The 27,647-nt window shown below is 44.1% G+C and overlaps 1 protein-coding gene across 2 annotated transcripts in view; it reads left to right on the top strand.

Moving 5' to 3' along the window:
* The first annotated feature begins 636 nt into the window (after nucleotides 1-636).
* Nucleotides 637-27,647, top strand: part of Cacnb4 (calcium voltage-gated channel auxiliary subunit beta 4) — a 272,203-nt gene continuing 245,192 nt past the window's right edge. Inside the window, exons 1-2 of one of the 2 annotated variants that reach the window (XM_042683553.1) lie at nucleotides 637-929; nucleotides 1,447-1,530. In XM_042683553.1, coding sequence (XP_042539487.1) covers nucleotides 870-929; nucleotides 1,447-1,530 — 144 coding nt within the window. In that variant the 5' untranslated portion in view covers nucleotides 637-869. Of the gene's footprint in view, nucleotides 930-1,141; nucleotides 1,168-1,446; nucleotides 1,531-27,647 lie in introns of those variants that run through there. The other variant, XM_042683554.1, reaches the window with a different exon arrangement.

The following is a 27,647-nucleotide window of genomic DNA, read 5'->3' as shown; positions in this document are numbered from 1 at the left end:
TGTCACACGGGAGGCGCGTGGCCAACTCCTGCTATTTAGCAGGTCTAATGTGACCTTCAAAACTCCTTAGGACACGTGGGTCTCTGGTGGGGCTGCATCTGCAGTCAGAGACCTGCGGGCCAGGGGTCTCCAGGCTGCCTGGGCGTGTGTCACTCGCTCGTGGCTCCGAGGCCAGAGTTGCGTGGTGGACACAAAAACACAGGGGACTTAACAAAGAAGAAGGAAAAAAAAAAAAAAAAGAAAGAAAGCAAACCAGAAAACCCCTCATCTTAGCACAGTGGGCTGAGGAGTGAAGTCGGGAAGGGAAGGTTCAGCTTCTGCCCTTTTAAAATTCCGTTGCAGCAACACACACACGCGCGCGCACAAACGCACACGCGCGCGCGCACACACACACACACACACACACACACACCTTCCCACTCCCCGCCACACTGCACCAGCTTCCCTCCCCAAGTCCTGATTCATGAACCGTGCCACCTTTGTCTCATTTTAAACTGTGCAGACTATTTTAATCCTCCCACCACCCCCATCCCAGATTTTTTTTTTCCCCTCCCTTCATCCTCTGGCAAGCTCCGAGGGAGTGCGCTCACGGGGTGGGAAAGCGCGTCTCCGGATCCACCCGGGCGGGCGGCGGAGATCCGGAGAAGCCCCCTCCTTGGGACCCCCGCTGGGGGAGGGGGGCGACCCCGCTGCGGGCCCTTTAAGGTGCGGCGCGCTCACCCGAAGTGCGGGCAGGCGGCCCGGGAGGCGGCGCGGGGCCCGGAGCCGGGTGGGGAGGTCCCGCGTGCGCGCCCTCCCCCGCCCCTCCCCGCCCGCAGCCCGGCCTCGCGCCCCCGGCGCCCCAGCGGGCCATGCCGCGGCTCTGAACCATGTCCTCCTCCTACGCCAAGAACGGGACCGCGGACGGGCCGCCCTCCCCCACCGCGCAGGTACCGCCCTCTCTTCCTCCTCCCGCCCCCGCCGTCCCAGCGCCCCGCCTTTGTGCGGGGAGCGCCGGGCGCCCCCAGTCCCGGAGTCGGCGGCCCGGCTCCCCCACCCTCCTCGGCTCGGCGCCTCCCGCCCCTCCTCTCCCGGGCCGCTGCGCTCCGGCTCCCGAGCCCGCAGCTTCCCCCAGCCGATGCCGGGGACTCGGACCCCGCACCCCGACAGTCTTTGTTAATGGATGTGGTGGGTGCTGGCGGCGGGCCGCTCTTGCTCGGGAATCTTTTCGGCCGTCGAGGCTTAGAGTGGGTGGGCGGGGGTGGGGGGCGGGGGTGGGGGTGGGCGCTGCGTTTGGGAGACTCCGGGAGACACGGGTGCCGGCTGGAGGGGGAACCTCCCTTCCCTCCCCGGGAGAGCGGTCTCCCCCCCACCCACCCCGGGGGGACGCGCGCCCCGGGGCGGCCGCGCGGCTCCCCGCTGCGGTCCTCACTGCCTTCTTTCTCTGGCCCCGCGTGTCGCGTGCAGGTGGCCCGCGGCACCACGACCCGGAGGAGCAGGTTGAAGAGATCCGATGGCAGCACCACTTCCACCAGTTTCATCCTCAGACAGGTAGGAGGCGGGAGGGGGCCGAGCGCGCCCCCGTCCCCGCGCGCACGTCTGGGGCGCCCCAAGATTTCGGGTCCGGGGTCGTCCCAGTCATCCCAGTCTCCCCCCCCCCCTCCGCCACCCCCCGTGCCGGCCCCGGTGGCCCGGACTCCTGGTGTTGCGGTCCCGGGGTCTCCGCACCGCTCCGGGAAGTTTGTGTTTTGTGGACACCAGTCAGCGGGGACCCCGAATGTGGCGGCGTTTCCCCGGCCGTACCTTGCGCGCGTGGAGAAGCGTCCTGAAATGGTGTGTGTAACCTGATTTCGAGGAGGCTGGAGACCTGGTTGGATCCGGGGCTCCGGGTATGTGTCCCCGTTTTGGAACACGCTCCCCGGCGCCCGGCCTCGCGGTCTGGGTCTGGGGAGAGATCTCCAAGGTCTGGGCAAAAGGAAGGCGCTGAGAGCTGAAAGTTTGCGCTCACTTCGGGAGCGCTTCTGTGGTTGGTTCCCCCCTGCTTAGGGCGCAGTTTGAGCGCGGATTTGGAGGACGCCCGGTCTGGGTGAAGCGCTGGATCCCGGGCGCTCTACCTCTTGGCGTTCTGAAGAAATCACGCCGTTGGAGGGCTCCCCTAACTTTAACATAATTCGGCGAATACACTCGGGACTTCTTGCTGCCTGGTGCGGGTGGCAACGGCCCGAGCTTCGCCGGCGATGCTCAGATGCTTTTCACCCTGGCACCGGGAATCGGGTCCTTCCTTTTCCTCCTGCCCGCGTGCTCCGGGGGAAACTAGCCCCCCAGCTGCCGGCATCAGGGCGATCACGCGAGCGTGGTTCACCTGCTGCGGTTCTCTTTGGAGCAGAAACTGTTGGGTGTGCGCGTTCTGGGTGACTTGGGAAGATTGTGGTGGTGCAGCGGGAAGCTTTTTGTACCAGGTTCTGCCGTGGACTGCTGGAGTGACCTTGAGGAGTACTTTTCTCTGTAGGTTGCTCAGAACATCGTATAATGGGTTTCCAACCTGTGAGTGGCAGGGGTGCTGCTGTTCCTTTTGTGATGATCAGCTGTTTAAACAGATTTTGAGTGCAGAATGGGCTCCGGACTCACAATGGGACACACACCTCTCCTAAATGGTCTATAAAGCCTATTTGCATAATGCTTACTGTGCACAATTTTACTTTGTGTACACACAGGAATTGTTAAGAGTGTTCTTTAATTCAGGGAGCACTTAAGCATGTACGCCACTTAAATGCATTTTGGATGCTGGATTTATTCTAAAAGTATTCTACTTTCTTTGCTGCACTTAGATTATGTATGTTTAGTTAAGGTAAAGCCATCGTTCATCGTTCAAAGTTTACCATCTTGCAAATGTTTATTTTGTGGATACCTATTTTGGGTAGTGTTTTCTTTTTGCAAATTCTTGGAAATACTAATTATATAGCAGTGTGTTCTGTGAGCTGTTTGACTAAAGCTTTGGAGTTTATCTCCACCAGCACTAACCTAATGCTTTAGTCTTCAGAGCACAAATAATATTCTTTCTAATATTTGCATTTCCTTTATTTGTGCCAGTAAATGATTGAATAATATATGTGTAAGCTCTTGTCAAGTGAGCTGGCTTTAAATGTAAAAAGTAAATTGAGTGCAGGTGGCTCATGCCTGTAATTCTAGAGCTGAAGGTCAAGATTCGAAACAAGCCCAGGTAGAAAAGTCTGTGATACTCTTTTTTTTTTTTTTTTTTTGGGTCCAGCCGTGGGGCCTGAACTCTGGGCCTGGGCCTCTCCCTCAGCTCTTCAGCTCAAGGCTAACACTCTACCACTTGAGCCATAGCGCCACTTCTAGCTTTTTTTTCCTTTTTGCTTATGTGGTGCTAAGGAATCGAACCGAGGGCTTCATGCATGCAAGGCAAGCGCTCTACCACTGAGCCACCTTCCCAGCCCCATGTGAGACTCTTATCTCCATTTAACCAGCAAAAGGCTGGAAGTGGAGGCGTGTTTCAAGTGGTAAGGTGCCAGTTTTGAGCTAGAAAGCACAATAATAAGAGCATGAGGCCCTAGTTCAAGCCTTGATATGGACACACACACACACGTGCGCACACACACACGTGCGCACACACACAAGTATTGTAAAAGTTATCTAGAGAGTTATTTGGATCAGTACAGGTCTTGAATAAATAGAGTCCATAAAATTTTCTGAAACTGGGATTCACTGATACAAAAAATTGGTATAAATTCAGGAGTTCATTATAGTACTATTATACATAATCTTTCTAGTTTGGTGCAAAAAAAAGAATACCCTTGTTTTTGAGCTCTTTTTTTTTGTGAGTACCCTATACAGGATAGAATTTAAGTAGTGTCATACAGACTTCTATAAGGATTTCAAAACAAATCAAAATATTTATATTTCTTTGATGAAACAAGAAGATCACACATGTGACTTAAAAGTATCTTTGCAATGAAATTGGACAGTTTTTACCCAAATGCCAAAACCTTTTTGTAAAAAAAAAAAATATTGTTTAAGTTAGTAAAGCTGTGTTTTCCTAAAATGCTCAGCGATTTATTGATATCAGAGTGCTTGATATGGTGGGGCAAGTGATGGGGTTTCTTGGTGATATTTCTATCTGTTTAGTGCCTGTGTACAGGAAGAAGATTCTGGAGATGTTAATTGTGTTGTTAGATTTCTGTCCCAAGTATTGGAGAAAATTAACTCAAAAGAACACAAAGGTGGAGTCTGGCTCATTTCACAGGTATCAGACCATGGTCCCTTGGCTTTGTTTTTGTGGTCTTGCTCTCTTCCAGTCAGCTGAAGAAAAGCAAGAGGGGAGGGAGCAGGAGGAGGAGAGAGAGAACACTGGACAAGATATGTCCTTTAAGGCCACCCTCATGTGTGATTGGATTAACACCTAACACCTCTGAACACTTAGCTTTCAACATAGGAATCTTTGGGGGACATTTCATATCCAAATTATAACACCAATAAAATCTGCTGCTTATTTTCTTGCTCACATTATTAACATATATAGAGGAAAAGCTTTCACTAAAATTTTTAAAAAAAGCAATGTGATATATTAGACAGTGAAGACTAGGGTGAAGGATAGGGCATTTGCAAACTTAATGAAACTTTCTTTGTTCTTTGAAGAGTGTCATTATGGGTATTTATGTGTATGTGTAAATACACATACACATATACACACATACACATATGCACACATGGAATTAGCTTGAAAATAAGAAGACAAAGGAAAGAGCCTGCCGCCACATTAAGGACTGCTCACAAGTCCTACAAGCATCTTTTACCTTGTTTCCTGGTCTATTGGATTGCTGGCCTCCACAATTTAGAAGGTTTTGGAAAAAATCCAGGGAGCAGCTAGAGGGCTTCTTTGAGGAAAGGTGAGAAGATTAAATATTTTTGTCACTGAAAGGAGAGAAATATATGAGTGACCCAGAAATGATCTTCAAAGTGTATACAAAGCCAGCCACTTTATGGAAAGGTGATGTACCGTTTTTGCTCTTCATTGAGGATGACGTTCAAGAGTGTCTAAAATAAGACAATGATATTTTTACAGCAAGGTTTCCTTAAAAATATTGCTATCATTGCAAAGGCTTTCCAAGTGTGGCCATAGAATTTTTCTCCCAGGAGATTGCATTCTACAGGCTAGTATGAATGGATTATTTATATGTGTTTTCCATTTCTAGGTAGCACTTTAGTGGTGTTTGCTGTGGGTCCAGCACTGTGTTAGCTATTGTGAGGGGAAAAAAAAAATGAAAAGATAATTGAGGTACAGCTTTTGTGCTGAAAAGATTGTGTAGTCTGGTTTGAGAAACAGAGGTGTATGCAAATAATACAGTGAAATGTAATAAGGACCTTCCTCATTGAGTGCTGAATACCCATGGGTGTCACTGCATATACAGTTTGCACAAAGTAATCTGTTATTCCTCTTCACATTGGGGATAGAAGAGAAAAATCTGCTCAGAATGAAATTAGTTTGTTCACCTCTTCTTGTTAGGTCCACTCTTAGGATGATTGCAAGAGTCTTATAGGCCTGACTCCTACCTGCTACCAGCCTTATCTGTTTTTGTTTTTGTTTTTTTGTTGGTCGTGGGGCTTGAACTCTGGGCCTGGGTGCTGTCCCTGAGCTCTTCAGCTCAAGGTTAGTGCTCTACCTCTTGAGCCACGGCGCTACTTCCGGTTTTCTTGTTGTTTATTGGAGATAAGAGTTTCACGGCCTTTTCTGCCTGGGCTGACTTTGAACCGTAATCCTCAGATCTCAGCCTCCTGAGTAGCTAGGATTACAGGTGTGAGCCTCTGGTGCCGGGTCCCAGCCTTATCTTGAGCCATGATGTAGATCTAGATACAGAGCTTGAGTATATTACTTTTCCTCCTGCCACACAGGCTTTGCATATGCTGGGCCATTTATGTGAAGGACTCTTGCTATCCTCTCTACCTAGGTGGCTTTGAACCTTCCTTTGCATTTATGAGTTTAGTACTCACTTCCTTTTTTAACCTCTCTGAGGAGGCCAGTTCCCTATCCTGAGGCTTCCAGAGCCAGGGCCTAATGTCCTGTTTCAATAGCACAACAACCATTAAGATTCAAAATATGATGTTCTGTTACTGTCTATCTCCCTGTCCAGGTACTGAGTTCCATAATGCGAGATATGTCTACATTTGATCTTTGCGCATCTAGCAGAAAAGCTGTTCAGTAATTCTCATTTGGACAAATAAAGGAATAGATGAATGGAGGGCTAACTTGATATGCATTAGGTTTGAGGTTCTACTCCAACAATAAATGCTTCATTTAAAGGGCATGCCTCCTGCTTAAAACAACAACAATTCATTTCTGTGCACTGGGCAGACAGCTCTACTTCATGTGATGGTCTGTGGACAGTGAGTTGGCTGGAAGGTCCAAAACTGCCTCACATGTGTGGCTGGCAGTTGGTGCTGGCTGCCAGCTGAGAACTCAGGTAGAGCTGTTGGCAGAGGGCGGAGCTTCCTTCCACCTGAGAGTGGGTGTAGGTGTTTGTGCTTCCTGATAATGTGGTGGCTGGGTTCAAGCAGCAGCATCCCCATAGGCACAGTGGAAGCCACTGTTCTCCTCACCCTCAGTTCCACAGGAAGTACGATGTCACTCCGTTTGCATTTGCTGAGAGCCTGACCCTTTACAAGGGGAGAGAAAAGAGATAGTCTTCTGATGGAGTGTGACAAGGTCATATTGCCAAAAGAAGTATGCGTAAAAGGAAGCACAAAAATAGTAAATCAAATTCAGTGTTAACTACTATTCAAATTAAGTTAAAGATTATTCAGTCTAGATGGAAGGATGGCCTAGGATATGCAAGGCCCTGATTTCTATCACATAAAAAAAAGGTTATATGAAAAATTAAAGGAAGACCATATTCAATAGGTGCTAGAAAAAGGTATTTAAAATATACACAATAGATATATATATATATACACACCCATATATTAAATAAAAATATATATGCAATAGGAACCAAAAGCATTTGAATATATATACACACACACATACAAGTGTACATACATAATACATACATGTGTGAATTTATCATGCTGGAGATTGAACCCAGAATTACACGCTTTCTAGGGAGGTATTCTGCCACTTGAACCACACATAGCCCTGTATTTGATAATTTTTAAACCAATTATAATTTAAGATTAGTCATAGCTGGGAGTGGTGGTTAGTGTCTGTGGTCCCAGCTTCTCAAGGGGCCAAGACAGGAGTATGGCTTGAGTCTAGGAGTTTGGGGCCAGCTTAGGCAACAAATAAGACCCTTCCCAAAAAACATACAACAGGGGCTGGGAAGGTGGCTCAGTGGTAGAGCGCTTGCCTTGCATGCCTGAGGCCCTGGGTTCAATTCCTCAGCACCACATAAGCAAAAAGAAAAAAGCCAGAAGTGGTGCTGTGGCTCAAGTGGTAAAGCACTAGCCTTGAGCTGAAGAGCTGAGGGACAGCGCCCAGGCCCAGAGTTCAGGCCCCACAACCGGACCCCAGAAAAACCAAAAACAACATACAACATGTTTAGCAGTCAGAGAAGGATTGAATAACAAGATATTGACAGAGTACTATTCAGCCATTAAAGAACAAGTAAAGTAAATCTGTATGAAATGATATGGAAGTACATTAATACATTCAAGTGAGAAAAGTAAGACCTAGAATGATATCTAATAAAATTTCATTAAAAAAATAGAGCTTGTGGATAGAAGACAGGGCTTAGCCATCTTTAGAATCATCTGACTTAGAGGAGGCAACTGATTAAGGTATGTTAATCAGAGGATCCTCACAATAATCTAGTGAACCTACATCGTATTTAGAGATCTAAAACATATTCCGATTCTGAGTTGATACTATAATAATACAAGTTGGCAGACAAATTCTTTGCATTATAATTTGAGTACTGGTTATAGACGTGTTTCTCTGATGAAATGCGAACTCAGCAGCAGAAGGTATTGGGGCTTTCTACATAGCTAAGAATAATCATATGCCTAGAGGCGGGTAGATATGCCAAATTTATCCATAAACTTAGAGAATCACAGTATTTTAGAACAGGAAGAGATTGCAGATGGAAAAAACTTCAATTCCTCATTTTCAGATAAATACAACATAGGCCCAAGGATATAAAGGTCACAGTAATAGACAGTGACAGAAGGAAAACAGAACACATGGATTTGGGCTACTGTTTTCTTTTGTTTTTAACTACAACTCTCTTTATCTCTGAGTAATCAAGACAGACACAGAGTGTCAGTGGGATATGGGTGCATGAAAGGGCATGTGGCGCTCATTCCTCTGAAGTCCTAGAAATGATATGTTTGCCCTTCTCTCTCTCTCTCTCTCTCTCTCTCTCTCTCTCTCTCTCTCTCTCTCTCACACTCTCTCTCTCTTCCTTTTTTTTTTTTTGTCAGTTGTGGGGCTTGAACTCTGCGCCAGGGTGCTGTCCCTGAGCTCTTCAGCTCAAGGCGAGCGCTCTACCACTTGAGCCACAGCACTACTTCTAGTTTTCTGGTGCTTAATTGGAGATAAGAGTCTTACATGGACTTTCCTGCCCAGGCTGGCTTTGAACCGTGATCCTCAGATCTCAGCCTCCTGTGTAGCTAGGATTACAGGCTTGAGCCGCCAGTACCCAGTTTGTTTTTCATTTTTGTTGTTGTTGTTTTGTTTTTGGTTCCGGTCGTGGGGCCTGAACTCTGGGCCTAGGCGCTGTCCCTCAGCTCTTCAGCTCAAGGCGAGCACTCTACCGCTTGAGCCACAGCGCCACTTCTGGCTTTTTCTGTTTATGTGGTGCTGAGGAATCGAACCCAGGGCCTCATGCATGCAAGGCAAGCACTCTACCACTGAGCCACCTTCCCAGCCCCTGTTTTTCATTTTTGAGGCAAGGTCTTGCTATATAGCTGAGGCTAGTCTTGAACTTGAGTTCTTTTTTTTTTTTTTTTTTTTGGGTCCGGTCGTGGGGCCTGAACTCTGGGCCTGGGCGTTGTCCCTCAGCTCTTCAGCTCAAGGCTAGTGCTCTACCACTTGAGCCACAGTGCCACTTCTGGCTTTTTTCTTTTTGCTTATGTGGTGCTGAGGAATCGAACCCAGGGCCTTTGGCATGGAAGGCAAGCGCTCTACCACTGAGCCACCTTCCCAGCCCCTGAACTTGAGTTCTTCTTGTCTCAGCCTCTGAGTAGTAGCACAGAGGTGTGCCTGGCTCCAGAAGTGTTCTTGAACTGGGTGATTGTGGAGGAACAAGTATCAATGGGAGAGTCTAGAGCCTTGGGTTCTTGGCCAGTTCCATCTAGGATGGCATGTTTTGCTTACATGGTTCATAGTTCATGCAGAGTAATTTATATGTTTATTTACTTAGACACTGTATCAGCCAGAGTCTATCAAAACTGTTGATCTATCAAAACTACTTGAGTTATTCACTTTATTGTATTGTATTTTTACAATGGAGGAAAAGTGACATAAAGGCATGGCCAAACAGGTGATGAGAGAGCTCAGAAACTAGGCCTAGAATTTGGCCACAGCCACCTTATGCTAGAAGACTAGGGAGGAGAATGCTACTAAAGTTCAATGCCTGGAGTCATCTGGCAGGAGCTAAAATCTAGGAATCCCTCTGAGAAGGAGAGAGACAAAGGAGGAAGGATGTAGCTTGTAATCTCATCTACTTAGGAAGCAAATATACATGTAGGAAGATGGCTGTCGGAGGCCACACAGTCAAAAGTAGAAGGCCTTACCTGAGAAGGATTGGGGACATGGCTCCACAGTAGAGTGCTTGTCTAGCAAGCATGAGATCCTAAATTCAATCCGCAGTACCACCAAGGAAAATAAACACAATGAAACTCAACATAAAGTAGACAGCACCTCTGTGAAAGAAGAACAGTAAGAGATACACCCTGGCTCCCCGCGGCCCCCCCCCCCCCCAAGTCATTTGCCATTGCTTGAGCTCAGGTGGCAGCCAGCTGAACCAGGAGACTACATAGCAGCCTGCAGGCCTTGGGTCTCCTGAGATATGACAGCCCTGGAAGGTCAGGAGCATCTGTGAGAAACAGGCCAGGCCAGGCACAGCCCTTTTAATATTTTAGCTGTTGCCTGGAAGACAGGAGTCATTTTTGTCAGGAAAGTCAGAAGATTGTTGTTGTTGTAAGTTGAGGGTCCTTGCTTAGTTACCAAGAACTTGAAGAAAAAGTTTATTCTTCCTGAATTTTTCTGTGTGAGTCTTTTCAAATTGAAATGTGACAGAGCAAGAAAAAACTCTGTCTGTCTTGGCAAACTATTGCTTTCTGGCTTGAATAAATTGATCTGAATTTATGAAGTTTCTGATTGAGAAATCTAATTACTGGGTAGCTGCCAGTTAACCAGTAATTGTGGCTTATCTCTGAGTCTCTGTTCATGGTACGCAGAGTTCCTTAAATTTATGTTAAATAAACAACAATATATTCTTTAGTAAGATAAGGTTCTATTGAGACTTATATATTCTTTGATTCAAGGTTTAATCTTTCTAAAAAATTACAGCAATTTGTATGGAAACCTAATCTGAAAATAATTTGGTTTGCCCTTTAGCCTCTCCTTCATTATTCTATTTGCTGTACCAGTAGTGCCCCTGGGTCTCAAGAAGTAAATATTACTCCTTCAACAAGGAGAAAAGCAAAGGCAGAGCTGGAGAGAACATTCCAGCAGGTTACTGGGCCACATGTGTAGCAAAGTATGGAAACTAGTCTTCCATTACTGGTGAGTCTGCTAACTCAGCGACTTTATCTGTGCCAATCAGAGCTGGGGATGATAATCTTCTGGCTGTGGTCATACCATTGTCCAGTTTTATCTTCCTTAGTTGCCAGTACTTTGTGGTCTTATTTCTGAAGCTCAGACTCAAAGCACAAGTCTTCACCAGCGTAAGCAGTTTGTAGCTCTGCAGGCATCATAGAGGATAGATTGACACTGTTTCCAGATGTATGGAGAATGACCATGTAGGTGTCATGCTGCTCTATAGTTCTCTGAGTTTTTGCACTCTTTCTAGCAACTTGTTGATAGCGTCTCACTGAGTAGCACAGGCTGGACTCAGACTAGTGCCTTATCCTCCTGAGTGCTGAGATTGCAGGTGTGCACCACCTTGCCTGGTTCTTAGCATCATTTTGCAGAGTGCTTCCTTCGTTCCCTTTTTGCTGGAGTTCTCTTCCCAGTGTGTGCACTGGGTCTGGGTCATAGGCTTCAAAAGTATCCGTTCTCAGAGATTACCCTTCAGTGAAGTGTTTCTGGTGAGTGTGGAGCCTCGGGACTCTTCTTGTCATCAAAGCCAGTGGGTTACACCACACTGGTGGTGCCAGCTTGTACCACTCTCAGTCATACCTAGTACTTCTTCAGATTAGAAAGTGTCACATTGAAAAGTCTGAAAAAGAGGCAGGTTATTGTGGCCAAGCAACTCCCAGGAAAACACATTGGTTTAAGCAGTTGGCATTTTCCTTCCTTCACACAGCTACATACCCTATGCTTCATGAACCAGACCCACAGCCAGGCACAGCATGTTGTACTCTTCATTCTAGAGGAGAAGTTCTGAATTTGATCTTGCAGAAACACACCAGGAATTTCACATGGCTTTAATCATACATACTAGAGTGCTAGAGGGATGGAGGGGGGATAGTGATGGGAAGGTAGTAGGACCTATGTTAGTCAGCTTTTCATAGCTTATAAAGAGAGAGGATGGGCTGGAAACATAGCTCATGGGTAGTATTTGCCTAGCATGGGTGAGGCCCTGGGTTTTGATCCTCAGCATCACAAAAACAAAACAAAGGGGAAACAGTAGGTTTAGTTTGGCTTATGGTTTCAGAATTTCAGTCTGTCATCAGTTGCCTCATTGCTTTGGGGCCTGTGGCTAAGCAGCACATCATAGTGGGAGCATGTGGTAGAGCAAAACTGCTTACCTCCTGACCCAGATGAGAAGGGAATGGGGTCCCACTGTCTTCTCAGGACTATGTTCCCAGTGACGTACAGATCTTCCCATGGGGCCTACCTCTCAAAGAGTCCACTATCTCCCAATAATGCCACCATGGGGAACAAGACTGTCACACACGGACCTTTGGAAGACACTTATCCAAATCATGGCAAAGCAGAAATAGAAGCGTATATTTATGACAACTCTATACTATCAATTCAATTTTAAGGAAATTTAATTTTACTGGTTTCAACTAAGAATAGTGACAAGCAATCTGAGAGAGAGAGAGAGAGAGACAGACAGACAGACAGACAGACAAACAGACAGACAGACAGACAAGACTAGTGTATTAGCAGCACTTGGTTGGCATATATTCACATATATCCTTGTCACTCTTTGAAGACAGATCTTGTTTTTACTAAACATGTCCCTCTGGAAACTTTCCTACTTTCTTGTACATAACTTTACTTATTATACACATAAACAGAGTAGAGGCCATTACTTGAATCTGAAGGAAAGACATCCAGTATTTGTGTTTTAGATTATGAAGTGGCTATAAAATTTGTTCAACAGATACTGGAGCTTTCCAGTCATTTTGTTAATCATTTGGATAACATATTGTGTCTGCTTTATTTTTTCTTTCATATTCTTTTCTGTTGGTGGATAAATCTTTCTCCAGGGTTGCAGTTTAATTGCTGAAGCAGTATTTGTTTTGAGAGGAAATATTTTATAAACGTGAAATGAATGTACTTTTTCCTAGGCTGTCAGAATCACTAGGAGTGGGACGCTTCTGAGTGTTGATGGTGTCCATATATTAGGATATTTTGCTATTCCTTATGGAAAATATTTTGCAGTTTCTTTTTTAATACACGGAGGGCTCAGCAGTCATGGAAATATACAGTACCTTCTGCCAATAAATTTATCATTCCTTCTGTAATCTTTTCAAATGGCCTAGTGCTGCTGCTGAGGTTAACAATGCAAATGTTAATTATGATTCAGAGCTATATAGATGGGTACAATGAGCATTGTTATAGCTAAGATGCTCAATAAGCTCTGTGTTCATATTTTGTCTCAAGTGTATGCATGTGTGTGTGTGTCTTGAGCAGCAAAAGGGAAGATGATATTTCAGAAATTTACAGGTTTTCTGTTGTCATCATAGTGTAACATTTTCGTCTCCCCTCAAAAAGTTTATTACCATCAACAGCCATTCCCCATTCTCTTCCTCAGACACTAATCCACTCTGTCTCTGTGTGTTTGTCTATTCTGGATGTGTCATATAAATTGCCTCATGCAGCAATATCTGGTATTTTGTGACTGTTGTTACATTTTTAAAAAATATTTTTGAGGGTCTTTACATTTCGTACTATATTTTTTCTGGTCCCCAGGGGTTCAGTGGCAGCTCCTGGTTTAAGGGTGCAGACATTGGCTTGCAGCTGGAAGTGAAGTTGGCTTTCCATCCCTTGAATGGAGCAGTGGGGACAGGGGGTCACGTTTTTATTTATTTGGTTATGGTCTCAAGTCTTAGAGCTGGATAAATTCTTTTGTTAAACCATTTGATCGTCATAGAAATCAGGTTTCTGACCCTGACCTTGTCATCAATGGCTCCATCCGTGGTGGGAGGGCATATAATAGAACATCACAACAAAGAAAGGGCAATTGCTATTATTTAAAAAAAGTTTTATGTCCTGGATATTTGTAATTCACATGCTTCCTGTGCTTTATCTAGATGTTCCTAATAATGCAGCTTTGGTAATTATATTTTTTTTTCTGAGAACTACGATTAAGGAGAAGGCAGAGTGCTCAAGTCCCAAGCTAAGTACAATATTTATGGGAATTATTGGGCATATAAAACTGTACTCTATGTGGCAGGTGCTGCTCAATTATATTTGAGCACTTCCCTGGGGGACAAAAGTCAATTATCAACACAGTCGTGTGCGGGAGAAATAGGTCAGCTGCAAACATTCTTTGCTAATTTCAGAAAGCTTGAGGGCTGAGTTAGTTTGGGAGGTATTTGATTCTGTGGTCTCTTGTGTTGGGAACTGTGGTAGGGAGGGCTGATTTCTTTTTTTTTTTTTTTGGCATTGGTGGTTGTATTTCTTTAACACACTATTAATACTTCTTTTAGTCCTGTACAATGAATATTAAACCAGATAGTATCTTTAAAATATGATGACAAATTGGCACTATTAAGAGTTTTGTGTACCATGAGTATTAGGAGTATTTCTACATTAATATTAGTATTTCTACATTTCTAGAGATACCCAGGAAATGCCATATTCCCAAGCATTTATTAAACTAGTAGTTTTACATAAGACTAAGGTGTTAATTTTTTTTTAAAAGCAAAGGCTTGGATGTGTTTTTAACACAATTTTTAACTATTTTAAGAGTATGGATCAGTAAATCAAACACAGTGTGAAATACTTTCATAGTAGGAGATCTGGAAAGATATTTTGGGCAGATAGAATAAACATTGAATTTATACAACAGTCTGCCATTATCCAGACCTTCATCATACCCCTGGCCTTGTGTAAAACAACAGCAACGACAAAACAGCAGACTTGAATGCTTCACCAAGGCTGGGTTCTAAGTGGAGAAAGGTCCCAAAGTAGCCAGCCAGCCCCTCAGGGAGGGGGTAGGAAGGGAGGAATGAAAGGGGAAACTGCTTGGAGTGGACCCTTGACCCCAAATACCTGTTTTCCGAGACTTGATTGCTTTTCTCTCTCTCTGCCTGAAGTTCCAACAATTTCAAGATGATTTGGGTTAACGAGCAGCCTATTTTAAAAATGTAAAAGTTCCCAGGAGTCTTAGGAATTCATACATTTTACCATCTTTAGAAAAACATACCACAGCTGGGTGGCTGGTGCAAATCCTAGCTACTCAGGAGGTTGAGATCTGAGGATTGTGGTTCAGAGCCAGTTCAGGCAGTCAGTGAGACTTTTGTCTCCAATTGACCACCAGAAAACCAGAAATGGAGCTGTGGCTTAAAGTGATAGAACTCTAGCCTTGAGCAGAAAAGCTCAAAAAAAGCCTAGCACCACCAAGCCCACTACCAAACATAGGTCCTGATGTCCCTGGGTCCATTTCTCACCAGGTTTCTCCTGGATGCCCTAAGCCTTTGTGGCTGCATATCAGCTACACATACCCCGGTTTACACTTAACCCCTGTGGGCTTTATACCAATCCCTCCTTCATGCTAGGCTGCCTCCTCCTTCCTCCTCCTCCCCCCCCCCCCCCCTGCTCCTCTCTCCTCCCTCCTCCCTCTTCCTTCCTCCCTCCTCCTTCATGCTGGTACTGGGGCTTGAATTCCTGGCCTTTTGGCTCTTGTTTGGCTTTTTCCACTTATAGCTGGTGCTCTACTGTTTTTTTCCCCCTTCCCATCCGTTCCCATCTCCTGCCCCCCCCTCTACTATTTTGAGTCATACCTCCACTTCTGGCTTTTTGCTGGTTAATTGGAGATAAGAATCTCTTGGGAGCCGGGTGCTGGTGGCTCACACCTGTAATCCTAGCTACTCAAGAGGCTGAGATCTGGGGATCCAGATTCAAAGCCAGCCTGGGGAGGAAAATCTGTGAGACTCTTATCTCCAATAAACCACTAGAAAACTGGAAGTGGTGCTTTGGCTCAAGTGGTAGAGCGCTCACCTTGAGCTGAAGAGCGCAGGGACAGCGCTCAAGCCCAGAGTTCAAGCCTCACAACCAACAACAATAACAAAAAAGAATCTCTTGGATTTATCTGAGAATCCTCAATTGTCAGATCTTAGCCTCCTGAGTAATCAGGATTACAGCCATGAGCCACTGATGCCCAACTATGTTGTATCTTTTAAAAATGGACTCTGCTTGCTTGCTTGCTTCCTGCCTCCCTTCCCCCCTCCCCTCCTTTCCCCTCCCCTCCTCTCCTCTCCTTTCTTTTCTTCCCTCGCTCCCTTTCTCCCTCCCTCCTACCTTCCCACCTTTCTTCCTTTCTGCCTTCCCTTTGTTTGTTCGTTTCCTGAGTTTGAACTCAGGACCTGTACTTGAACCACACTTCCAACTTCTTTTGCTTTATTTTCCAGATAGAGTCTCATCCTTCCTGGCTGCGAGTGGTCTCAATCCTCCTACCTCTGCCTCCTAAATAGCTGGGGTTATAGGCATGCATCACCACCCCAAGCTCTCTCCTCTGGACAATAATCATTTCATCTGTCAGAACCCCACTGGAACCTTCTCCGTGAAGCTGTTTCTTGTGCTCCAGCTTTCCTCTGGCTCTGCTCTATCACTATTTTGCTGGTTCATTTGTTGAATTCTCCTTTGTGTGATAGGCATGGCCCTGTAACCCACCCACCTGTACACCTTTGATTTAATCATTGATGGACCATGAGGAACAAGAGGAAGGAGAAACAGAGAAGATATAGTACATCCACATTAACTATGCATGACTGCTTGTTCACTTTCTCCCTGGGGGGTGTAGGACCCAGCTTTTTGCTCCTACCATCTTCTGTAAGCCCAGAAGGCAGTTTTCACAGGCATGTGGCACTATCCCTTTGTGGTTATCTGCCACTATGCCTGGGATGAAGGCATCTTCTGCTGCACTGGCACCTCGTTCTTCTGTGAGGACAGTGCTGCTTTCTTCAGCCCAGTCTGGATAGGCTGGCCTCCTGACTTCCTCAACTCTGGTCACTCTGTCCTCAGGCCTTCAGGCACTTCTTAGGCCTTGTATCTCCAGATATCTGTCCACAATCAGCTTCTTCAGCTCTGGCCTACATCTGTCTGTTGAGTCCCCCTAGGGAAGAGACATCATTCTGCCTTTGCTCAGACCACAGAACTTGTGGCTAGTAACAACTGCCCTCTCCAGCCAGCATGTCTTCCTTGTTGACCTGCACACATGGATATAAACACAAACTTTGTAACCCTAGGCTCAGCTGAAACACATCCATAATCCCTTATGTGCACCTGAACATGTGGAGGATCCAGGTGAATAGTAGAAGAGGAAGGAGGGTAAGAGAAGGTGAATATATGGCTGGGATGAACCTTAGAATGAAGACTTTGGAAGAAGGAGAGCATTGTCTGGGGAAAAAGAAAGTGGTTGGTGGGAGATGGAAGTAAATGAAAGTAAATGAAAATAAGTTAGGTATATATGTAGCTGGGATTATAGGCATATACCACCACCACAAGCTCTCACTCTCTCTCTCTCTCTCCCTCTCTCCTTCTACTATAAATATATATATGTATACATATATGTGTGCATGTATGTGTGCATATATATATATACATATATCTGTATATATGCTGGAATTGCATCTGTTAAGGAAGGAGAAACTCAGCACAAATTGGATAAAGTATAGAATTGTTGAATCACATAGTGCAAATACAGAAGAGGACTACATACCTCAGGTGTGGCTTGTTCCAGATATTCATGACTTCATCAGGGCTGCTTCTTCCTCTGTCTGCCTGCCATACCATGCTCATCTGCATACAATTCTGTGTTCTTAAGCATGCCTTCTTTCCTAGAAGACACAATACACATATGTCTTGGATCTCATTGGCTTGGCGTAGCTTATGCACCAATACTGTGGCTAAGGTATAGCCTTAAGTCAGCAGTTGGCCATTCCTAGGGAAGCTGACTCTGGCTGAGGAAGAGGAGGAACAACTCCCTCAGGGAGTTCTGGCAAATTCTTCCTTCTCTTCCTCCTTGCTCATGTGTTTCAGGGATGAGTTAAGTGAGAGATTTTCCCCCCACAAATGGTGTAAAATACATACATTGTAAAACTGCCATCCTCACTATGTTTTAGACAGTTCAGTAATTTTAAAGTACATTCGTGTGATGGTTTAGTCACCATCAGTAATTACCCATTGCATTAGTCCTACACAGGATTTTGTACACTAATCCAGCACAGAATTTCTGTCATAACAATATTTTTCAGTGAGGAAATATGTACGAAGTTTAAAGTAGCTGACTAAGCAGTGACCTTCTGTAATACAACACAAGTTGACACAGGATGACTGCTTGAATTAATGTCTCTCAGGCTCCACTTCCCTTATTGCAGAGTAAGGTTGAGAAGAGGGGAAGAGGCGACCCCTACAGTTGCATCAAGCTCTGCTATGGTAAGGTTTATGTGAGGCATGTCTGCAGAGGGTCTGGTCAACTCACTCTGTTTGGTAGAAAATGGTACATTCTATGTAGAAAACTTCAGTACCTACACTTGCTCGAGGAAGATCAACAGAGAAAAGCGTAACAAATTAATCGATGTGTTTTTACGTGGGACAAGAACCTTCATAAACGAAGGCCTGAGGACCCAGGGGAAACTGTTTTTCTGCTTGGGTTTGGTGAAGAATTGGTAGCTGTGTGGAACTTACGGACAGAACCTTATCTACTCGGATTGACTGAGTGGGAATCCAGCAAGCCCAATTCTGATTCTTCTTGCCCCCTCTGCGTAGCATTCCTTCTTATGCATGGGGCACAGAATTTGTCCTTAGGGTGGCTTGTGTTAGGATAGAAGAGTTCTAGTTTCTATGATCTGTTTTGATGTGGGAGAATTTTAGTTTCTGTGACTTGTTTTAGAGGAGGCAAGATGAGAGGCAACAGGTGGGTAGGAGATGGTGAGAGAAACTTCCAGTCTCCTTGTTTCAAGTCTTCAGTGTATCAAAGCACCCTACTTTTTGAGCATCATGTTGTGGGCCTGAATGGTAGCTGTTGTGTCACTTAGCTGCTGGGATGAATTCATAAAGGCTAGGATAATTCAATGTCTGGAAAACTTTTTTTTCCTGCTGGTCCTGGGGCTTGAACGCATGGCCTGGGTATTGTCCCTGAGCCTCTTTGTGCTCAAGACTTATGGTCTACCACTTGAACCACAGAGCCACTTCCAGCTTTTCCTGAGTAGTTTATTGGAGATGAAAGTCCTATGGACTTTTCTGCCTGGGCTGGCTTTGAACAATGAACCTCAAATCTCTGCCTCCTAAGAAACTAGGGTAACAGGTGTGAGCCATTGGTGCCCAGCTTGGAAAACTTTGATGAGTTCATTCTTTTAGAATGCAATGAAGAAATGACGTGGACAAGTCTAGAGGAGGAAGGGTAATTGATCTGGAATTTATAAGCCAGTCAGGCATATGCATGAGGCATAAAAGGATGTACAAAGAATAGAGTGGGTTGTCAAGAATGAAGCATTTGTGAAATGTGGTGAGATGGTTCTCAGATATGTATCCTGGAAGCTATTAAGAGGAAGTCTGCTGAGGAGTGAGTAGTGCAGCTCTTGCTATTTCAATTATTACAGCTCCAGGAAGAGCAAGGAGCTAATGGGCCTTTCAATCTATAATACAGAATAACAAAAGTTTCCATATTGGAACTTTGCTGAAGGTGAGTGGAACAACAAGGTTGATTCTCACCACGTGCAAATGCTGCATTGAGAGCTTTCAATACCTACTTTCTTGCATCTCTCTTATTTCTCAGGGGCCTGATACTTGTGAACAGACTGCCAAGATTGCCTGTTTTCTAATAAGGGAGGAAGGAATTTCTGCTTTTAAGTGACATTAAGACAGGCTTCATTTTTAAATTGCCTGGCTTTTTTTTTTTTTTTTGTCGGTCATAGGGCTTGAACTCTGGGCCACTTCCCCTGAGCAATTCAGTTCAAGGCGAGTGCTCTACTGCTTGAGCTACAGCGCCATTTCTGGTTTTCTAGTAGTTTGTTAGAGATAAGAGTCTCATAGACTTTCCTGCCTGGGCTGGCTTTGAACCGTGATCTTCATATCTCAGCCTCCTGAATAGCTAAGGATTACAGGCGTGAGCCACCAGCGCCTGACTGCCTGGCTGTTTTTATACTGAATGTATTTCCCAAAGAAACATAGGTACTGAACCCCTAACCAGGGTGATGTCATTTGAAGAAAAAGAGATTGGGAATGTCTTGTTCAGATGGGATTGTTAGGGTCAGGCTCCATGTTGGAACTGGGACCCTTGTAAGGAAAGGAGAACCAGATTTTGCTCTTTGTCATGTGAGAAAACAGTAAGAGGGGTTGTCTACAAGCCAGGTAAAGAGCCTTCCCCAAGTACGAAATAGGCTAGTGCCTCCATCTTGAAATTTTCAGCTTCCAGAATTGTGAGAAATAGATCCCTGCTGTCCAGGTCCCCCATTCTGAGATATTTAGTTATAGCGGCTCAAGATGATGGATACACAAATATAAGCTGGGCCACTTGACAACTGTTTTCCTTCTCATTCCTCTTCCAGTTAGTAGCACATGCTTCTTCTCCATTATGTAAAAATATATTTATATCCTGCCTTATTCTGGGAATGATTTCAGTTAGCTTATATGATATCATAAATGAATCTCATGAACTAAGGGGAAAAACTGGGTAAGACAGTGTGACAAGTACACAGAGTTGGTGGCACTGAAATCCTGTTCTCTGACATGACTGTGACCTTTTAATGGCACTACTCAGAGGGGAAAGCAAGATCATTTGCAAGATTTACAATGTCCAAGTGTAAAAGTAAGTTTGTTTTGGCTAATGTTTCCTATTCTGAAAGTAGAGAGAAATTTATCTCACATTTTCATAAAGTTGAAACTGTACAAAATAATACATTAGAATCTGAATATTGGTGACCTACTACTACTAATAATGAATAATTCTGAATTCTGAAGTTGTTTCTTAAACATTTCAATATATTGATATCTCTCGTCACACTGCAATACAGTTTAGTAAAAATAACCATGTAGGATCCATTGCTATATGGTTCACAAGGTCTGCACATTTTAACCTTGGCTGCAGTTTCAGAATCACAAATCCTTCTGCCTGGCCACATCTTAGCCTAATTAAATCAGGATTGCCAGGAGTGCAGGCGGGTAGAATTAAACATCAGTATTTTTCAGAATCCCAGATGATGAATGTAGTTCTCTGGTATGATGTAATCCAGGCTTTAGAATGGCTCTTTTCAACCAAGATTTATCATTCAGGATAGGTTAGGTGGTGCTGCATTAATCAACACTTCTCCAAAACAACAAAGGGTTATTTTTTATTCAGTTTTCACACACCACCTGTAGATAATGTGTTTACTTGCTGTAATGTCCAGTAGAGCATTATTACTGTTTACTGCAGAGTAGGAAGAAGAGACATGACAGATCACTCACTGGCTCCTGAGACTTGCCTAGGTCAATGCTAAGATGCTGTCACACTGAAAGCAAAGGAAACAGTATTTATTTCCCTTGAGCATTTGACAGTGGGTAGATTTATTCTAAGAGACCAGGGGTCCAACGATCCAGCTGTGGGTGGCTCCTGCTATCCTCAATTGAAGTCCATTTTTGGGTCCAATAATGGCTGTCACCATGTTGCAGGCAGTTCAAAGGGGAACGTGGATGATAACCAGCTTCATTTGTAAAGGGATGGCCAGGAGTTAAGTATATTTCTTTTTACTACCCATTGCCGTGAACTTTATCATAACACCTCTTCTATCTTCAAAGCAGGCTGAGAAATGTGGTCTCTGACTGAGTTGCCACGTGAAGGGTAAAAATTGGGACAGTTCTATTTCTGGAAGGAAGGAGAGAATAGGTGTTGGGGACAGTTAGGCAGACTCTACCTCACTGCAGTCATGTGGTTTAAGCATAGAAATCCTTCATTCAAATGAAATTGTAGATGCCATCCTTGGTGATCACAGGTGGAGATGCTTTGATGATGTGGGACCACTGCCCAGTGTTCTCCTGCTCTCTGTAGCAGGTTGAAAGGCATCTTTAAAGAAGTTGAGAGCTCCATGAAAGTCACAGATGTTAATGAGTGGGAAATTGATATACACTGTAGAGTACCCACCAAAACTATTGTTGCTTACAGAAGAAAACTTGTAATGATATTGAACTATTGGAACTAAATGTCCCTTTTAGTCAGTTCTATAGGAAAAAATAAAAAAATCTCAAATCCATGTTTCTTCTGCTACCCTAATTCCTAGATTAATTTACTGTGCTCTCTCTCTCTCTCTCTCCCCTTGTCCTCCTCCCCCCTTTGCCCACCAGGCCCATTCTCCCTATAACCACCCAGAGATATCTTTTAAAAAGGAAATCAGATCATGTCTTTCTCCTGTTTCATACCCTCCAGTGGATTTCAATTGGATTTCAAATGTAATCTAAATTTTTTAATGTGGCTTATGAGACTCTGTAATAATTTAACTCCTGACAGACTGTCCTCTTTCATCTTCATCTTTTATCTTCCTCTCCTTCTTCTCCTGTGCCTGGCCTTCTTTATGTCCTTTCAATAAACCAGTATTAATCTTGCTTCAGCCTTTTTGTTTATCTGCTCTTTTCATGATGTTCTTTCTCCAGCTCTTTACACGACTGGTTCCTCATTCTTAACACACACTCACATTTTTATGGAGAGACCTGTCTGACTGCCTAACTAAGATTGACCCCTCTGCCTTACTTGGCATCACATTCCACTACATCTGAGATTCCCTTCTGTGGTTTTACACATTCAGTCCTGTTATACCTTATTGGAATGTAAGCTCCCAAAAGGTTGACAGCTGATGTGACCATGTCACCGTGCATTCTGAGTTGACAGATTAGGCCTCTGGAATGTAATTATGTGATAAATACTGGTTGGTGGACAAAGAGATTGACAGTGAATCCTGAGATTTGGTAGCCGGATAAAGAATCTGGGTAGGAGCTATCTTTATTGTCAGGAAAGTAAGAAGGTGTGCTGGCAGTGTGTGAATGTTGAGAATTTCCTTTAAAAATGAGGTGCCTCAGAGGTAACCAGAAAAGTGACGTCTTTTTAGAACATTGTTCGGAGTTACTTGGAAACATGCAAATGAATATTCTTGGACCCATATCGTCAATCCCAAAGGCATAGCTACAATGATTTTTTTCTTGGCATGGAAAGTACTAAAAGCTGTATAATCAATCACATGCTGCTTCCATTATCCCTTAGTTTGGGCAATTTCCTTTCTAACTTACTTTTCAAAAAAGACCTACCAAGTTCACACTCCATGCCTTGCATTAGAGGATTTTGGGTTAAGGAATATTTGCTGGCATTTGGTGAAATACTAAACTCTCATGCTTGTTTTTGTTTGGGCACTCACAGGTCCATCCTGGGTCTGCTTCAGGGCTATCTCCATTTAGGGAAAGGGCGTCGGAGAATCCCCCTGGACAGCACTGATTGGCCTCTGTTCTTGATCCTCCTGTGGCTAATGGTTTCATCTAGTGCCCAGTATTGGGTACCTGAGGTTTTGCAGACCAGTTTGTATATATCCCGGACTTTCTTTGGGATGTAAAGGCTTCCTGAGCTCTGGAATTTGGGCTGGAAGAAAACAAAGGCTGAAACAAGGGTCTGTAAGCATGGTAGAGGAGTTTTGGGTCAGCTTAGTCAGACCTGAGGTAGGCTGTCAGACAGCTTGGCCAGAGCTGAAATGTAGGAAACACACAGAGCCAACAGGAGGAAGTCCACCCTGCTTCATGTCCTTTGGATCACCTGGAAAGCTGTTCCCTTCACTGTCTCCCCCCCCCCCCGCCCCCGCCGGGGGGAATTTCTACTATTCCTTTTCTTCATGATAGCACACATGCCACATCCCTTGAGCAGTCTTCTCCAGCAACTCCCCACCCCAAGCAGAACTAGTTTCTTCCTCCCATGTAAACATGATATGTTTACAGGTCTCCTCCACTCACAGTGAACCCCTCCCTCAAAGTACTTGGCTAAATCTTCACTTCCTTCCCAGGCAGCACAGCAGAGCTGCTGATAGAATCAGCCATAGAATCAAGTGGGGTGGAGTGTGACTTTCGGGTGCATCATTTTCTATGGTGTGACCCTCAGTGAGGAATAATATCCCTGAAGCTCACCCAGAAAATGAGATAATGATGCCTTCTTCAGAAAGCAGTGTAGCTACCTGATGATTGTTTTATTTGAAAACATAATCCACTGTAGCTGTTTCCTCTTCCTCTGTATAATATGTTTGTGTGTTTGTGTGTGTTTGTGTGTGTGTGTGTGTGTGTGTGTGTGTGAGAGAGAGAGAGAGAGAGAGAGAGAGAGAGAGAGAGAGAGAGAGAGAGAGAATGTATACTGGGGCTTGAACTCAAAGACTTAAACTCTTGCTTAGCATTTTCCCACTCATATCTGGCACCCTGTTACTTGAGCCACATTTCTCATTCCAACTTTTTACTGGTTAATTGGAGATAAGAATCCCTTGGGATTGTCTGCCCTAAATGCCTTTAATCTCAATCTTGAGATCTCAGCCTTCTGAGTAGCTAAGATTACAGGTGTGAACCACTGGTGCCCCACACTATGCCCCTTTAAGCGCTATGTGGACCATAGTGTTCATGGTGCTGTTGCTTTCCATTTTCAAAGCTCTGTGGAAAGGCTGTGAGTTCAGAATCTCTTCTAGGTACTTTGTGCCTGTGAAGGGATCATCCTAGAGTGATGACAGTGCTAGTAAGTGCCAGTGATGGTGGTAACCGCTGTTGGTGATACTGGGGGATGGAGGTGGTGGTGGTGGTGGCAGTGGAGGTGGTGATGTAAGGATAGGGTTGGAGGTGGTAGTGGTGGTGGTGATGGTGATAGTGGTGGTGTTGATGGAGGTGATAGTGGTCAAGTGGTTTGTACAGATGTGGGAGGGGTGTTAGAAGTGATGTTAGTGATTGTGGAGTAGTAATAGTGATCATAATTATGTCGGTGGTATTGATGGTGGTGGTGGTAGTGGTGCTGGTAGTGGCAATGAAGAAAATGTTAGTGTTAGGTGATGTTGTTAGTAGTGCTGATGGTATAGTTGTGATGGCAGTAATAGTAAGGGAGGAGGTACAGGTAGAGGTGGTAATGACAGGGGTGATAATGAGGATGAAAGTAACATTGGAGGTGGAGATGATAAGGAGAGGGTGGAGATGGTGGTGATTTCTGTGAAGCTTTGGGGAACAAGCTAGTTTCTGGCACTTAGTCCTTTTTGGGTTGCATAGCCTGTTAATTGGGAACCATAACCTCCAACTCTGAGACTGATGTTCACATATCATTTTATTTATTTATTTCATTTTATCTTTCCTTTTCTCGCTGGTTGCCTGGCTCTGAACCCATTCCCCCTCTCATGTGTTCTTTACCTGACTCTCTGCCTTTGACTTGATTTGGATGTTAGCCTGGTTGTGGTATCCTGGGTAGCATCCTGTCCGTATCCTATAATTCATACATTCTTTCTTCTTCTGGTCCTTGACCCCTGTATGCACCTAGGAGCTGAGGAAGCTTCCTCAGTAGACTAGTCCTTTTAGTTCCTGATCAGACATGACTACACTTTACTGGCAAGGGGATTGCATATACACCTAAAGGAGGTCCCATGTTCTAAAAGGCCCCTTTCTTTTTTCTTTTTTTTTTTGGGTCCGGTTGTGGGGCCTGAACTCTGGGCCTGGGTGCTGTCCCTCGGCTCTTCAGCTCAAGGCTAGCACTCTACCACTTGAGCCACAGCACCACTTCCGGCTTTTTTCTTTTTGCTTATGTGGTGCTGAGGAATTGAACCCAGGGCCTCATGCATGCAAGGCAAGCGCTCTACCACTGAGCCACCTTCCCAGCCCCTAAGAGGCCCCTTTCTTGTAGAATCTTGCTCTTGCAATGGAGCACTGACTTTCTTTCAAGCAGTGATAGCAAATTGACAGATTTCTTCACAGTGATCTCTGTTGTTGTTTAAATAATGTGTATCTAATTATTTTCTCAGACTCTTTTCATTATTCTACACCGTGTTCCAGTTTTCTTAATGTTACTTAACCTGTTAGCTTATTTATATACTTAGCAATTCATTTGTTTACATGTCTGTCTCAGCTTGCTAAAATTTCATAATCATTCCATTCTTCTGCTGATGTATGCCAGCCTTGGCGATGGCACTAGAATCTGGGGGCGGTGGCTAAAATTCTCATGTAAACATAACAAAAGCATGATTGGCAACTGATACTCCCTGAGCAATACAACACTAAACTGAAGCAGACACTTCGAAGACGGGGACATTCTGAGGTATAGGCCTTGACTTTGCTCTGCAGGCTGGCACAGGAGACTCTTCTTCAGGTCTTCGAGAGCAAGAAAGATGTCTTGTCCTTCTTGACAGTTTCCCTTGTTAAAGAAATCATTCTGCTGAACTTGTGGTATTTGAATTTCCTGATGGCCTGCTATCCTCAGCTTTCCTGGGCCTGAATCTCTCTGCCAAGTACACAAAGTGGATCTGTATAGATTTCTTCTTCAGACCAGTGGCATCTCTGATACATTGCTCTCCGACAGCATTTTCCTGTTATCTTGTGAAAAACCCTAAAGTTGGCACTAAATTTTTGTCTACTAGGAAGAGCAAGGTGTTTCCAGCAACAGCTCAAGTTCAAGGTCTAGCTCAGCCATTTACTAGACCTGGAGTTAGTCATTTACTTTGAATTTTAGATTGCACCTTTATAAGATGGAGATAATCAATTGTCACGCTTTATATGTCACCTATGAAAAAGGTGTCTAGCATGAAAGCGTTACTAGTATTATAAAAATTTGACTTACGATAGTATCTTGAAGCACAAATGCTCTTTAATTAGGAATTTTGTTATTTGGGAAAACTATACTCTTCAATCACTTCACATATACATAATTCCCTAAAATTTAATATTCATAAAGTCACATTGACTTTCTCAAGTTATCTTGGAGTCATGAAATAAAAGGTAGCCCAGTTTTCTCTACACTGTTTCCTGTGCCACAAAGATAGTTCCGGTTTTTGTTGTTGTTTTTTAAAGATAGAGTCTTACTATGAACTGAAGCTAGCCTTGAACTTGTGACCCATTTGCCTCACTTCCCAAGTATTAGAATTACAGAAGTGTGCCACTACACAGAGATAATGGTCCCCACTTTTACCTTGTATACTGTAGCTCATTTCTCAGGCCCTCGCTCAAAAACCATGTCTTTAAGAGCCTTTTATCTGAAGTCATTCTGTCATCGTAAGCTCCTGTTCTTATCTCCACGCTGCCTCTCTCCATCTTTGTTATTTAATGATTGTTAGTTCCAGGGCACTGACTTTTAGTCCTTTTAGGCCATTGTCTAATTCCAAATGCCTTGAACCTAGCCTGACATACTCATGTGCTCAGTAAACCTTAAAATAATGACTAAATAGAGAAATGAACAAAGATATTTACTGATAAGATCCTAAATGAAAAAACATTGATATTTCTCTTGTCTTTAATTTGTGCCTAATAGGTTTGCACTGTGTGCTGAATGAATAATTTTCTGGACTTAAAACTCATGTATTTATTTATTTATTTAAAAAATAGTTTTGGCCAGGCATCACTGACTCATGCTTCTAATCCTAGCTACTCCAGAGACTGAGATCTGAGGATGGAGTTTGGGTAATCTAGCAGGAAAGGAAAGTCAGTGAGACCCTTATATCTAATTAGTCAGCGAAAAGCTATGCTGGAGACTTGGCTCAAGAGTTAGAATACCAGTTATGAGTCAAAAAACCTGCTGGAGAGCAAGAGAACTTGAGTTCAAGCCCTAGTTCTCTCTCTCTCTCTCTCTCTCTCTCTCTCTCTCTCTCTCTCTCTCTCTCACACACACACACACACACACACACACACACACACACACACACTTCTTTTGCTGTTGTTGTGTTGGGAATTCAACCAAGGTCCTTGGACATGCTAGTCAAAGAACTGATGTATTTAGAAAACAAAATAAAAGTATGCTATCATAAAGCATGAAAGATACTGTTGCACTTTCATAGCATAGTTGTTTGAAACACATAATTTTAATTTTATTTTTAGGTTATTATAAGGTATCTTAAATAAAACATGTGATATGAGCTGG

This window comes from Dipodomys spectabilis, unplaced genomic scaffold (genome assembly GCF_019054845.1).
Source record: "Dipodomys spectabilis isolate Male_0828 unplaced genomic scaffold, ASM1905484v1 ptg000081l, whole genome shotgun sequence".
NCBI lineage: Eukaryota > Metazoa > Chordata > Mammalia > Rodentia > Heteromyidae > Dipodomys > Dipodomys spectabilis.
The sequence above is the reverse complement of the archived record's forward strand: the minus strand, read 5'-3'. Positions and strand labels throughout refer to the sequence as shown.